This window comes from Lissotriton vulgaris, chromosome 12 (assembly GCF_964263255.1).
Source record: "Lissotriton vulgaris chromosome 12, aLisVul1.2, whole genome shotgun sequence".
Taxonomy (NCBI): Eukaryota; Metazoa; Chordata; class Amphibia; order Caudata; family Salamandridae; genus Lissotriton; species Lissotriton vulgaris.
In genome coordinates, this window is record NC_141700.1 from 800,440,644 (window position 1) to 800,456,719 (window position 16,076).

Below are 16,076 nucleotides of genomic sequence, written 5' to 3' on the forward strand. Positions count from 1 at the left end.
GGATGTCGAGGATGAGGCGTGCAGAGGCGTTCTGTATGTGGTGTAGTAGTTTCTGGAGTTTGGGGAAGGTTCCTGCGTAGGGGGCGTTGCTGTAGTCCAGTCTGCTGCTGACGAGGACCTGGGTGACCGTCCTTCTGGTACCGGTGGGGATCCAACGGTAGATCTTGCGGAGAATGCAGAGGGTGTTGAAGCACGAGGAGGAGACGGCGTTCACTTGCTGGGTCATTGACAATGCGGAGTCCAGGATGACTCCCAGGTTGTGTGCGTGGTTAGTTGGCGGTGCAGCTCCCAGTGCGGTTGGCCACCATGAGTCGTCCTAGGCGGAGGGGTTGGATCCGATGATGAGGACCTCCGTCTTGTCGGAGTTCAGTTTCAGGCGGCTGTTCATCATCCCTTCGGTGATGGCTTTCATTCCTTCTTGGAGGTTGGATTTGGTGGTGGTGGGGTCCTTGGTGAGGGAGAGGATCAGCTGGGTGTCGTCGGCGTATGAGACTATGTTGAGGTCGTACGATCTGGCGATGTTGGCGAGCAGTGCCATGTAGATGTTGAAGAGCGTTGGGCTGAGGGACGATCTCTGGGGAACGCCACAGATGATCTTGATGTCTTTAGAGCGGAACGGAGGGAGGCGGACGCTCTGGGTTCTGCTGGTGAGGAAGGAGGTGGTCCAGTGCTTTGTCGCGGGTCCCTGCGTTGTGGAGGTGTGAGAGGAGGGTGTGGTGGCAGACAGTGTCGAAGGCGGCCGAGAGGTCCAGGAGGATGAGGGCCGCCGTTTCTCCGTTGTCCATCATGGCCCTGATGTCGTCGGTGGCAGCAATGAGGGCTGTTTCGGTGCTGTGGTTGCTTCGGAATCCGGATTGGGACAGGTCCAGGATATTGTTCTGTTCGAGGAAGGAGGACAGTTGCCTGTTGACGATCTTCTCAATGACTTTCGCCAGGAACGGGAGGAGGGAGATGGGCCGGAAGTTCTTGAGGTCCTTAGGGTCTACCTTGGGTTTCTTGAGTAGGGCGTGGATCTCGGCGTGCTTCTAGCTCTCCGGGAAGGTGGCGGCCTCGAAGGAGCTGTTGATGTTGCGGAGATCGGGTGCGATGGTGGAGCTTGCTTAGTTGAAGATGTGGTGCGGGCAGGGGTAAGATGGTGAGCCAGAGTGGATGGTGTTCATGATTTTGATGGTGTCTTCGTCATTAACGTGGGTGCAGGAAAGCAGGGGGTCGATGTGGCTGGGGGGCGGTGAGTCAGAGGAGCCTGTGTCTGTCGGGGGCCTGTTTGCTGAAGCGGTCGTAGATGTCTGCGATCTTGCGGTGGAAGGAGGTGGCTAGGGAGTCGCAGAGGTCTTGTGGTGGCGGGATGTTGTTGGAGTTGGAGCTGGAGCTGGGTTGGAGAGTTCCTTCACGATGTTGAAGAGCTCTTTGCTGTTATGTGCGTTGTTGTCAATGCGTTCTTTGAAGGAGGTCCTTTTGGCGGTTTAGATGAGTTGGTGGTGTCTGCGGATGACGCTCTTGTAGGCTGTGTTGCTATCCGGTGTCTGTTCGGAGTGCCACTTCTTCTCGAGTCTACAGCAGACCTGCTTGCATGCCTGGAGGTCGGCGGTGAACCAGATGGCTTTTCTGTCTGTGCGTCTGTTCGAGGGTTTCTTGATCAGGGCGGAGTGTTGGCACAGTCTTCGATCCATTGCCTGAGGTTGAGGGCAGCGGAGTCTGTGTCAGTGGCGTCCGTCGGTGGGTTATGGGCGAGGGAGGTGACTAGCCGGTCTTCGGTGACTTTGTTCCAGCTGCGGTGAGGAGCTTGTATGTGCAGTGGTGCGTGGTAGGCTTTTTGAAGGTGAAGTGGACACAGCAGTGGTCAGTCCAGTGAAGTTTGGTGGTGTAGTTGAAGGGGACGTGGTTGCAGGCTGAGAAGATTGGGTCGAGTGTGTGTCTGTCAAGGTAGGCAGGAGTTGTGACGAGCAGTTTGAGTCAGAGGTCGGCGAGGTTCTCCAGCAGGGTGTCGGAGTTGCTGTTGTTCGAGGTGGAAATTCAGGTCTCCGAGGTGGATGAAGTCTGTGGACGCAAGGGCGTGCGTGTTGACGAAGTCGGCGATGGAGTCGCTGAACTGCGGCCAGGGGACGGGGGGTCTGTACATGAGGGTTCCTCTGAAGGTGGTGTTGGGGTCAGTGTGAATCTGGAAGTGCAGGTGTTCGGTGGTGATGAGCCTGTTGTCAGTGCTGGTCGTGACTCTGAGGGTGTTCCTGTGGACAATGGCGATTCCTCCTCCTGTTCCGTTGGTGCGGTCCCTACAGGTGATATTGTAGCCGTCAGGAATGGCTATGGCAATGTCGGGTGCCGAGGAGGGGTTCATCCAGGTCTCCGTCAGAAAGGCAACGTCTGGGGAGGTGGAGTAGAGTAAGTCTCCGAGTTCAATGGCATGCCTGCAAGCAGAGCGGGTGTTAAGAAGAATGCATCTAAGGTAGTTGCGTCCTTTCTAGGTGGGCAGTTTTGCGGTTCGGAGGCTGGTGAAGCTGCAGTTCCGGCAGGAGAAGGGTCCTTGGGTGCGATTCAGCGCGGCCAGGAAGCAGGTGTGCGATCGTCACCATAAGAAGGGTAGGTGGGAGGGAGGAGCAGCTGGGAGCCGGGATTTATTGAGTGAGCAAGGGGTGCAGGGCCATAGGAGACGCAGCAGCGGGAGAGGGGCTGAAGGGAGAACGGACAGAGAACGAAGTGCGGGGCAGTGTAAAACAGACTACAGAGCAAATATAAGCAAGTACAATAACTACAACAATACAGATACAGTTGGAAAGTATAATACAGAAGTAAGATATACAAGAGAACCAGTACAATTACAGAGCGAGCAGACAGATACTTACAGTGCCGCTAGGCCACCAGGGATGAGGCGCAAGCAGGGGCCTGCGGGTGGAGGAGGGCCTCGATCTCACAGCAGCAGCGAGAGCTAGGAGCAGGGACACGGACACAGACAGGTGGAGCTGTGCGGCATTGGGAGCGAACTGCCTGGAGCAGGGTCAAGGGTCGCTCATGTATACCCTTTCTATGTAGTTCTGTATCTATATATTTATCACTTTATTCCTACTGTTGAAGAAAAGACAAAAACAATCTCTAAAATGCAGTACTCCATGTCTCATGTTATGCCACTCAATAAATCCTCTACCTCCACTCGATCACTCATCCAGAACTCACTCTACTACTGCGATTGCGCAAATAAACCTTTCTAGAGTCTTTGTTCATGTATGCCTCACTTGAATCATCCCAAACCTCACTTGACAATTATGATCTCCCTAATCCCTTTCTAGCTTCTTCCCGCCTCTATCCCTCCTTCGACTCATCCCAAACCTCCTACTACTACTATTATCTCCCAAATACCCTGTTCTTAACTCTTTTCTCCATTATCCTATTCAATCAAACTAATAGACTCACGTGTCCCCTGCTCCAATTAACAACTTATATTCCCCTATACTAATCCACCACATGTCCGTTTTGGGTTCTGGAATAGAGTGCTACTCGCCATAACGCGCCTCATCAGGGGCAATAAGCACGATATAAATACAATTACAAATATTATCCCCTTTTTAAACTTAGTAACACTTTCAGGGCACTGGTTGCACCTCATTAGTACCAGTTGAACACCCAAATATAGCAATAAGCAACAGAAATGTGATCAGTCCAGCTATGCAAAGGGCCTTCCACTGCGCTGCAACACGTGTTGTTGTATTCTGAGTAACTTTTGAATCGTTTGAGCTAGGAACTATTTTTTTGTTAAAATCCGCAGTTTATGTGGCAAAGGGCAAACCTATAACTATGCGAATATCATTAAGTCTGCACAATTCCAGTGGACCTGAGATTACCTCAAATGTGATGACTTGGACAAGGGACGAAGAGGTAATGTACCATTTACCTACCGGTAATCTTCATTACTCTCGGTCTTACTCGTCAGTCATCACATACACACCCATCCATCCATCCATCAATCCATGGTTAAAGCCTTTGGCGTGGCTTAATATTTACAGACAGTGCTGAGGGAATGCAAACTTATTACAGCTCCCAGTTGAAGGTGGGTGGGGTTAAATATAACATTTCCTTACCTGTGGTGGGTCAAACCTCAGAAGTGACGACTGGGATGAGGAGGAGTAGGACTAAGAGTAAATCGGGGCATTCTAGACCTCGCTCTAGAAGAAACCAGAAACTTCGCAAAGACATCCCGTACTGCCCAACGCAGGTCCTTTATTTATTCGACCTCTCCCTGCAGCCAGACCAGTTCTATGATGACCCACTACTTTCTTGTTAAAAACAGAATAACAGTAGTTTGAAATATATACATCCTGATAAGTCTTACTATGTCTGCCAGGGTCTCTGCAATGAGACTGTCCGACGATTAAATCTGGAGTGCTTGCACTTACTAGACTGCCCTATGAAGGAAGCCGATCCTATGCCTCACAGGCAGTCGATGCAAGGATTAGGCAGCCATTATAATATGCCTGCTTGTAGACAGGCCGCAGAGAAGCCTGATGTCAGCAGTGTCCGCATTCTAGACAACAGGAAGATGTATGGATTCCCAAATAGAAGACTGCTGCTAACTGGCTGTACATATTCTATCTATTTTTTGAGCAGCTGACAGCCCTGTGGTCTTTCTCTCTTCCCAACCACCATAACCACATGTCAATAGTTATCTTGACATTATGATACCGTTTCTTTTTAAAAGAATTAGAGAAAGTGCTGCAGAAAACACAAGTAGCACGAAAAAGATCCTACAATGATGATCTGTGGATCTTGACATGACCTGATTTGCAGAGATAAAGAGAGACACATAAGCATTTATGAAGCACCCATGTCTCTTCCAACATGTTGGAAAGATAGCTCGGGGAGTTAAACATTGCTGTGGGTAACAGAGTGTATCTGAAAAGGACTAGTTCCACCATTTATCCATCGGAGGGTGATTTACCGTGTGAAAATAAATGAATTGGCCCCACCAGCTGGCATTTACAGCACTTTTGGAATTGTATTAAAATTGCATTTATATAGCGCTTACTACCCCTGACGAGGCGTCGAAGTGCTTTTTCGGCAAGTAGCACGCTACTCCGGGACCCATAAAGGATTAGTGTTGAATTAGTATAGTGAAACATGCAAGTACATTTTAAGTGGTGTATAGGTTAGTCAGCTATTTGGAATGATAGCAGAAGGATAGAGGAAGAAAAAAGGTTTGTATTTATACAGCGCTTGTTACCCCTGATGGGGTGTTGAAGCACGCTACTCTGGAAGCCCATAAAGGATTAGTGGTGAATTAATATGGTGAAATATGAAAGTAATTTCAGTGGTGGATATTAGTCTGTTACTCGGAGTGAGAAGGATAGCAGAGGGATAAAAGGTGAGGAAAGATTTGCATTCATATAGGACTTGTTACGCCTGATGGATGTTGATGCGCTTTTCTGTCGAGTAGCGCGCCACTCCGGAACCCATAAAGGATTTGTGTTGAAAATTAGTATAGTAAATATAAAGTAATTTGAGTAGAGGATATGTTATTCAGTTATATGGGTAGAGATGGGTAGGTGGCCAGATAGTGAAGGGAAGAGGTTTCCTTTATTATCTCATTTTTGACATGTAGCCCCTTTCTTTCAGTAGCAGGACTGACACGCCGCTCGGCCAATGGACATCAGTCATGCCCAGTATCCCTTGACGCTTTCAATACTTGGGAGAGGCACATAGCTGTGTCCTCCATGCCAACGAAACGCATGCATTCAGCAGGGGTCTGTTTTACATACAAATCAAATGGCAAACGTTGCAGCAGCAGAAACTGAAAAAAGCCCAAGAGGGTGCAGACCAGGGCTTCTCACACAGCTACAACAATGCATCTCAGCCCTTCCTGCCACAGATAGCCCAGCAGTGGCCCTTGAGTGCCAGGTCAACACACCTCCACTCTGACCTAAAGCTCCTCTGCTAATACTGAACTCACCCACAGCTCTCTGCCAGCTCACAGCAGAACTGAAGTGGTATAAATTATGGCATCTCTTAAATTACTCCTGATCATAATAAACACAAGTTTACCCGACTCAATTAAACTTTCATCTATACATGTGTGACTTAAGCGTGTGGAAAAAAGCAGGTGTCTGTGAATGTGACGCGCAAAAGATAACTCACAACTGTCTACCAAACAGTCCCTGTAAGCAGTGTTCAGAATGCGCAGAGTACTCACGCCTCTGCGGAAGACATTTTTTAAACTTTTGTTTTTTTTGTTACTTCATTTACTTTTCTTAACGTGCTTCAGCTTCCTAGACTTTCCTTGGTAAAACTAGAGAGTAGGCACCCTTTCTCACACATGAAGCACCTGGAATGTTCAGGTGTAACTATAGTCTTGAAAACGTCTTCATAATGGGCATTCGTCAGAGAACGGGCGAATGCCACGTCTGCACGAGACTCCTCCGACTACTCCTCCGACATAACATTGGGATTCCTCACTTCTGTGATTGTATACGGTAAAGACGCTGTGTGTCCTACTGATAAGTAAGCATACCACAGTGGCATCACGTATGGTGCACATGTCTGTCTGCACTTTGTGAATCCGGCACACATTACACAGGAGTGTGAAATAGGTCTATTTCCAGTTGAAAATCTGCCACACGCCTACCATGGTCCCATGTAGGGATCTGCTCTTACTTATGTCAGTACAACAATCTGACCAAAACACTCACAGACCAATAGATTACTTTTATGATAATTTTATCGAATAAAGTACATACAACAACAACCAATAGATTAATTGCTTGCTTTCTTCATTAAGCTGTTTTTTTCTGTTGGAAATTGTGTTTGATAATAATTAAGAAGGCTAAGCTTGTATGTTTTTAACTGAAAATGTTATTCAGTAAAAATGTAGGATTTATATAATTAATTAAATAGTGCATGAACTGTAACAAAATAAATGAATAACGAAGTGAGGGAGAACAGACTGATGTTCACTGTTCCATGGCAGCCCCATTCACCCAAAAGATACAGTATGTTCAATGTAAACACGCTTTAAACAGTGCAAAGACCACCAGCCCTAACACCCTTTAAAATTATCTTGTTTTCTGAATACTTACAACTGGTCCCAGTGCGCACAGAAGGCCTCCCACTGCACCAATCTTACTCTTCATGGTCCGCAAAACAGAATCTGCTTGTAATTTCGTTATATACTGGAGCCCAGTCCCTAGTAAGGGAAACTTTAACTTTCACAACGACCTCTAGTATTAAAACAAACATTGGCAAAGCCAATAGGTCTCGGCAATGCCTGAGCTATTGGCCTGGACAATGTAAATGTACTTTAGCCATGCGGTCTAGTAACGCATCTGCTGTTGAGCATGGCTAAAAGTTACAGAAAACCCGGAATCACAGGATGCTGAGCCGACACAGAGTCTTTTCACCCCCCATGTTGAGTGTACAGTCCTGCCCCTCCTAACAAAAAAAAAGTGCTATGCTATTGCCTGCGCTGGCCGCATCGGAGCACTTTTTTCAGTGACTTTAAGCCACGCAGAAGAGATGCTCTGTTAGACAACATGGCTAAAGAACATTCACATTGAAAAGGCCAATAGCTTGGCCATTGTCAAGATCTATTGACTTTGCCAATGCTGGTCCGTCGTCGACGGGGTATTGTTAAACAAATGTGGAAGTGATAGCGAGAAACAGTTGAGGAGCTTTGAAGTGAAGCAAGGATGTGGCATAACGGCCAAAGCCGCCGAGAGGGGAACTAGAGAACCAGCTTTGAATCTCGGGGTCTGTTGGACAATTTGTGATTCTGGGCAAATCACTAACGCTTCCTCTTGCTTACGACAATGAAGGTGTCATTGTGTGATATAACTGGTCAGCACTCAAAGCGCTCCAAAACCGTCAGCTGGTGTTAGCACTATGGCAAGATGGAGGACAGAACAAGCGCTCCAATACCATCAGATCGCGCAAAAAAAAAAAACACAAAGCAGTAGCAACAAGGAAGATAGTGGGCTGGGGTGAGTCAAGCAAGGAAGCAGGAAGTGATGGGTAGATGGGCAAGCAACAAAAGGCAAAAAAAAAAGCTTACTTAAAGAAGGATCGATGACAAAAATGCGTTGTGCAATATAACTGGTGAGCACTTAAAGTGCTCCAATATCATTGGCTTGTGTTTGCGCCATAGCTAGACAGAGGATGCAGTGAGTGCTCCAATACCATTGGTGTGTGTTTGCGCTATGGCTAGACAGAGGATGCAGTGAGGGCTTCAATACCATTGGCTTGTGTTTGCGCTATGGCTAGACAGAGGATGCAGCGAGTGCTCCAATACCATTGGATGGTGGAAAAAAAAATAAAAAAAACATTGATGTTCATGTTTGAACAACTTTTTAAGAAATGCATTAGTTTATGTAAATGCACATGCATTTTAGTTGTATATGTGTAAGGGAGACTGCCTGAAAACATATGTACTCCTATTGAGTGCTTGAAAACAAAGAAAAAAATATCCCTGCAAACCAGTAGTAGTGTAAGAAGACATGTACTTGATCCATGCGCTATGGGACAAATACAAGAAGAGGACATGAAGCCAGCATGCCCTAACGAATAGCACCAAATACAACTTAGAGCAACGCTGAAGTTTACCAATTGTAGGAGCTGTTCGGCCTATAAGCCGAAAGATAGAACCCAACACGTCTCCTTGAGGTAGCATGCACGGTCTAGCCGAGAACTAAAGAGTGTACGGTGAGGACATCCCCGAACAGAACTTAAGCCATGTCAGAACAGTGTAGAAAGCAGGTGGGGGCTTTGGGCTAGTGGAGCAATTTTTTTTTATTAATAACCAAAACATGCGAGCAACAAAGTGTTCAAAATAAGTTTGCTTGGGATTCTGCCATAGCAGAAAAAACATGAAGGTGGAAAACTATTCAAATGAAATCAGAAACCATATTGAGGACCGATCACACAGATATTGGTTCAGGTCAAACTAGCAAGGAGCATTATGGGAGAACGGAAACAGCATAAGGAGGACAAGATACTTTCACCACGTGCATCAACGGGGGCAAATTCAGGTGTCAAAGAAGAAGGCGGAACAGTGGCACATTGACAAATAACCATTTGACATTATTGAAATAAAGAAAAGGAAGCAGCAGACCACTGCACTGACCGCCAACTGATCTGCGATGCTGTACCATGGCCCCACATTCACCAAAGAGCTAAGGGAGGAGCTTGGACAACACTGCCAGTGAAGTACATTCAAGAGGGGGCGGGTGGGATGTGTGCAGTGCTTTCAGACCTCACTCCAGTATTTTACAGCTGAATATTACTGATGGCACTCCAAGTCTTTTGTCTGAAGTCTTGTGAGCAAAGGTTCAGAGAGCTGCAGGGTGCCTACTTACTCTAATACCCAGAGGGTGGTGACCCACACCTACAAGCCAATATGCAGTCCACCCTTACTTATTAGCATGGGTTTGTGGCCACAAATCTTTAGCCATTGTGGTATTTATCTATTAGTTACCATCAGCAGTATGGCACCACTGAATACCCATGGCAGGACTCACCCACCAAATACCTGGGGACAAGACACACGTATTACTTATGTTTACTTTCCTCCCACCAGGGCAGATTCAAGGGGCAGGAAATGAGCAGGGTGAGGCAACAGAGACAACACAGACCTTGGTGTCCACCATTCCATCTCTGGGTCCCAATATCTGTATTTATGTATTCCATGAAGTGTTGGTCAGTGCTTTGAAGCGGTCTGAAGACATGAGCTACAACAGTGTCGACTTCCTCTGCAAGGCCCCCCCAACTGATATTCACTGTACACGGAGCCGGGTCCGGTGGCTTAGTGGACTAATGCGTTCACTGTAGGGGCCTGTGTTTGACCTCATGGCCACAGGTTCAATTCCAGGCAGGTCCACTCAGCCTTTCATCCTTCTGAGGCCGAAAACACAAGCTCCACTCAGTTGGGCAACAATAAACATCTGTTATTCAGCACCAAGATATCCTTCTGCGTGAACGTGGGCTTTACAAAATACACGTTATGTCATGCATCCAGATCACTCAGAAAGACAACATTGCCTTTGATCAGGCTATATTTTATAGTTGCATTATGCACTTAATATGGAAGCTGTTTTAATGGACTTATGTGCTGTTGTTTTTGTCTCGCCGAGCGTTAGCTATTACACTTCATTGTCATTGGGTTATCGGTTTTTAATCTCAAATGTTGTGAATAATGGTCATTTTAAAATAGTTTTATGCTCTATTAACTGCTCTGTAATGCTTTAGTCTTTTACAACCACATATGGCTGAATAAAGATTAAATTGATTGACTGACAGCAGAAATAAGATTTAGGAGGAGGTGCGGGTTGACTTGGTGAATGCCAGGCTCAATACACAATCAAAGATTGGACTAACAACTGAGAAGGCAAGAAGGATTCTGATCAGCACCAAACGCTTAGAGGCCAATTTGCATCTTCACGGTCACTGGAGGCTACTCACACATCACTGCAGTTTAAGAACACGTGGAAACCCTCCTTCCAGCCCCCCCACTTCCCAGATCCATGCCTGTGAAGGCGGCCAGTCTCTTCCAACAGCCTGTGTCCATGTCATAGATGGTTGATGTGTCGAGGTCTGCATATCATTTAAGCAAAAACACAGGTTTCATTACTCAGCACTCTTTATGTGATACATCATTACAATAAATAGAATAAATTAATATAAATATGCAATGAGAAGAAAATAAAAACAGGAGGTGAACGACAAGCAGTACATGTTCAATCCAAGTGAAGCGGCCGCACTGCTTCACTAGAGGTCCTTAGTGTCCGCAGAGGCGGCCATGCAGCCCAACTCCTGAGACCGTTCACAAGACTCAACTGTTGCACATGGCTCTGGCCACAAAATGTTCAGTGTCTTTGAAGTCAGGCAAGAAATAGGCAGTGCTGTGTAAGGGGCAGAGGTGCATAAGAGCACTGCCCAAGTCTAGAACCAAACCAATGTATCAATCCATTGATCCAGCCAGAGTAAAGAGCAGGATCATCCCAAGGGGCTGCAGTCCCCACCAACAGTCCATCATGATTTCATGCACTGCGAAAGAGGTCAACACAACCAACATGGATTCTAGGTCTAGGTTTGTGGCGCAGCCCAGGACTGCTGATCTACACATCAACACACAAGGATGTACCAAGTGGATTTACACGGGTCAATGGACTGAGCACAGATCGATTTCTCCTGGTCTCACTTTGAGAGAAAGATTCATATCAGCAGTTCATTTTTTTCATAAAAGCGGAAGACAGAATCCAACACCTGTTTCACCTGGGGCTCCCCAACAATCTATGCCTAGGTACACAACTTGTTACACCTGGATGTACCAGCCTCAAATTCCCAGAGATCACCATCCCAAACCCTGCCAAACCCTCTATCCCCGAGAGGATCCTATCACTGGTGAGACTCCATATCATACAAAATACTGCCTTAGTTGAACCACAAACCTTCTTCCGCATACACCCAGGCCTACAAACACCCATTACACTAATTGTAGCATGTGCCCCAACAGACTGCAGGGCTCAGTCCTGACTTAACTATGCAGATGCTGTTACTGATTAGGGTGGGATAGAGGGTTAAAACTGATCATCTGCATAATGCACTCTTTTACATCTGAATTTTATATTGCTTTTAGGGCTCTCAATTCTTATTGAGTGGGTCAAGGGCATCAAGTGTTACGTTCTGTAAAGTACAGCGGTCACCAATTACTTGGCTTCTCGGCACTTTGGGCAGACGCAGCCGCCCTGCGGTTGTGTTTCATCTAGCAAAGCTGGTCCACTGGAGTAAACGAGTATCTCAAATCCACTAAATGATACACAACAAAGTGCTCAGGTCATTTCTCCACATTCCGCCTTAGAGACCCTCATTCTTGCAACAGCACTGAGCAGTCCCTGGTTATTTATCTATGTGAAGCAGAGCAGCGTGCACATGTCTCAACATGGCTTTTTTGTAAATTAGTTTGAAGGAAGCAGAGAGAATTAAACTTGTAAACAGTGTCATGGTGGGACTTGGGGCCATCTAAACTGATCACCTCTAATTAGGAGACAACACCATCACTGGAAAATATCATGAACATATTGAGGCTTAACATTTGCGACTCGTAACTGCAATAATAACTGTTGGTTGGTGCACTGAAGTACAAACTATCTGGTGTGAATGGCCCTTCCTAGGGAGAGCTGTCACTTATATGAGGACACAAAAGAGGAGTTTCAGGGGGTGTTTTGGTCAACAATGCTTTTTTTATGGGTTTTGGCAGAACTTTAAGAATGGCTAATAGCTGCGGCCAATTCATGACAACCCCCGCTGCACATCACCCATAGGCCCCTGTTATGGACACTGCAAGCTTCGGGAACCATCAAAGCACCCGCACTTACTCACTTGATCCCTCTTCACAGCCCATTCTGCCCAATGTTTGGAAAAGGTGGTCTTCTTGATCTCAGTGGTCCTCTTTTTAAATGCTTTAATTTCAGGAGACATTCTAATGTCCCCTGGCAAGATTTATCGCCACCCGCCATCCACCCTACAAGTGTTCGTTGACCGCTCTCCTCTAGAGTGAGCGAACCCTCATACAGTGACCTCAGCCCCCTTGCTGGAGGGTCATAATGTGGGCCAGCTTGTCACAGTGCTCTAGTTTTAGGGAATCCGCCTTCTGCTTCAGTCGCTCGTCCCGGTAGAGCCGGGCCAGGTTGCTTAGGTCAGCTTTTTGCTGTTTCTCCTTCCAGCAGCTGGTCTGCACATAATCTATGTAGTCCTTCTCAATAGCCTGTTCCAGCTCCTGTAGAGACTGCCCACGGTAGGCCTGTTTGAAGTTCCGGTCCACATAATAAGGCACCCCAAGGGCCTGGGTCTCACGAGCCACAGTATGTCCCATAGAAGCCTTTTGGAAGAGGCTGTATGGTGGGCTGTGAGCCACCAGCTGAGCCACTACCGACACCACCACCAGAACCAGGACAGGCAGCAGCTGGAGTAAGACTGAATAACCACTCTGGGAACGATTGTCTTCAGCCCGAGTGGGCGGGCGCTCATTGCGGAAACGCTGGCGGGGCCTTTGCTGACGAGGATGGCGAGCAGGAGGAGCCCCATTGGAGTACATGTATGTGCTCCCAGTTGGGAAACGACCCCCAAAAAACAAGTTAAAGAGTTCCTCTGGGGTCATGTCTGCAGGCTCCGTGTAGGTGCGAGCCTGGGCTGGCTTACAGGCCTCCTGCTCGTCATCGCCATGTTCGTCATACCGCCGCCTGCGCTCGGGGTTGCTAAGCACTGCAAAGGCGCGCCCAATGGCCTTGAAAGCCTCTGTGGCACCAGGAGCATGGTTCTTGTCTGGGTGGAAGCGCAGTGCTAGTTTACGGTAGGCCCGCTTAAGCTCTTCATCACTGGCATTCTGCTGCACTCCCAGGGTCTCATAGTGGGTCCGGCTGCTTCTAATAACCCTCTGCACCCCATTAAGTTGTTCTTCTGTATAACCCTGCCCACTGCTGTCTGCAGCCTCTGCACTGTGATTGGGAGGTACTCGCCCAGTCTCGCTGTGCGACTGCCACCTTCTAGCACTACCACCAGAATCTTCATCTGATTGTTCCCCACAACAGCCACATCCCCGGGAGGTAGTATGGAAGGTGCCCTCCGAGTACCCACAACCCCTGGGAGAGGCATTAGAGGCACCCTGTGTACACCTTCTTCTGTACCCAGGGCTGGGGTAGAAGGTATCCCCAGAGCAGCGAAAGCAATGTCCCAAACTTTCATGGAAAGCATCCTGGGGGCAATGGCAGTCTTCAGGGGCTGCATAGAAGTGGTTCTCTGCCCAGCCTGCGCCCGTTTCCCCAGTCCTCTGTCTGCTGTGAGCAGGAGGAACCCGGAAGCTATCACGGCCACTGCTCCGGATGGCCTCAATTAGGGCTCTGGCTTTCTGAGTGGGGCACAGGTTTTGAGCCTGGTACAGATAATTCAAGGCATCCTCACGTCTCCCTGACTGCAGATGCACTCTAGCTATTTTGATTAGCTTCTCTGCCCTTTCTCTTAACATTGTTTAAGATATAAACCCGGCCGACGGCAGGGGGAGGCTAGGTGAGAAGCGGGTTGGTGGGTGAACACGTTTGACTAAAGGAGTCTTTTGTGTTATATGAATGGTAGGGACCAGTAAACACTCCTGTCCTGCTCTCTTGAAGAAAAAAAAGTCTGTTTTTCATAGACAGAGAGATCAGGGAGGCCTACTTTACTAAATTGGTTAATTTTCCAGTATTGAATAGTGGTCCTGAAACCCATGTAAATGTTCACACGGTCCTCTCTCTAATTATGAATGCATATTCAGAATTTCTACAATTTCCATATCAAAAACATCCTCCTCAGCACATTGGCAAATCAGACAAAAGAGTCAAAGGTTAGTCTTTATAGCCCCTTGAACTGAAGGGGGCACAAGAAGGTTATCCAAGCAAAGATAGCAAATACGAGATGATTATCTGAGAGGACACTGCAAATTCCAATCGGTCTCTGTGTTTGTAGCCTACAGACCTTGCATTTCCATCACCGAACACAAGCATTGACTTTAGCCAACCTGTAGTCATCAATTCAAGGTTTTCAATACGTTCCATTGGCAGACCGATATCTTCAAGCTCCAAAGGTATCCACTTGGCACTGCCTTGGCAAAGAACATCTCCCCCTTACAAATTGTGACAGGGTCAACAAGCTTTAGTCATTTAAATAATGAAGAGATAAGACTTCTCAAGAACGAGTAGTTGGTTTCGATGCACTGAGCCACATCCTTTAAATAATCTTGAAAAATTCAAACGATAATGAGTCACCATGTCTTAATGAAGCACATGCAAGTAACGCATGGTTAAGCTACCTGGAAAACATCCTCAAAAGTGAAGCTTTTTGCATAAAGACATTCCTCACTGAGACGATTTCTGGTTGTTTTCTTGCTGCCTTGAACTCTCTCTGCAGAAAGGTTTAAGTGGACACCATCGCACAAGGTCTTGAAACAAGATTCTTCCATTGGAGTAGCAGTGAGAAGGAAGGAGTGGGGATCACCAAATGTGACTGGTATCCATCTTGTGCTCCCAAGATTGTAAAGCAATGTCATCCTTTTGTGTGGCAAACAAACAGCTCTCTGTGGCTCTGGAGCAGGTGGGTTCTATGCTGGACTGGCTTAATGCAGGTCTCAATCCACAGGGGTGATCACCTCTCTCAGTGACTTAAAGCCTCTCTCAGAGGTCAGTTCGCAGTGCCTAGAAGCCTACAGCAGGGCCTGCCAGGTTCCCACGCGACCTGGCAGTTTCTGCAGACTTTGTGGCATTCCTTGTGGCCTTCCCCAGGGGTCTGTTGGCATTCCTTTAAGTCTTGCAGATTTCCTATGGGCTTGGACACTTTTCTGAGGAGTCTGCTGGCTTTCTTATGGGACTTGCTGATTTCCTCTGAGCCTGGCAGTTTTTTCATGGGGTTTGTTTGCCCCTGCAGCTCTCCTCAAGGTCCTGCAGCTCTCCTCGGGGCCCTATATCTTTCCTCAGGGTCCTGCAGCTTTCCCCAGGGTCCTGCACCTCTCCTCTGGGTCCTGCACCTCTCCTCTGGGCCTTTGTATCTCTCCTCGGGCCCCTGCGACTCTCCTCGGGCTCCTGCGGCTCCCCTCGGGGTCCTGCGGCTCTCCTCAGGCCTCCTGCGGCTCTCCTGCAGGTTCCTTCCCCTCCGTCCTCGGCAGCTGCCCCTTTCAAGCCCCGCTCCTCTGCCCCGGCTGGGCTCCGGCTCCTCTCACGCCACGGTGCTCTCCAGAGGCCGCCCGGCTCCTGCGGGGCTCGCCGCACCGATGCCCCCCGCCGGCTCCGCGCTATTTACAGCTCACGTCGGGAATATGAGCCGCTGCAGGAGCCCGGCGGCCATCTTGGATCGGGACACAGCCGGAAACAAAATAAGGACTTCCGCTGTCACCGCGACCCAACATGCGCAGTAAGGGGACTAGACACAAAAGAGAGACTGAAGCCTTTATGACGCAGGCCTGCGGTCATCCGAGAGGGGAACTTGCCCCTGTCAGCACAGTCTGAAAGGAAACACTGGAACGCGACGTCAAAGACGCAGCGCAGCCGCCATCTTGGGGAGAGAAAGCTTGTGAATCCCTG

The 16,076-nt window shown here is 48.0% G+C and overlaps 1 protein-coding gene across 1 annotated transcript; it reads right to left on the minus strand.

The window, feature by feature from the left end:
- Positions 1–10,591: 10,591 nt before the first annotated feature.
- Positions 10,592–15,847, minus strand: LOC147678769 (dnaJ homolog subfamily C member 18-like). The gene has a single exon (XM_086946224.1). It carries the CDS (start codon positions 13,991–13,993, stop codon positions 12,551–12,553), a length of 1,443 nt encoding a protein of 480 aa, XP_086802350.1. The 5' UTR covers positions 13,994–15,847; the 3' UTR covers positions 10,592–12,550.
- Between the last annotated feature and the right edge of the window lie 229 nt (positions 15,848–16,076).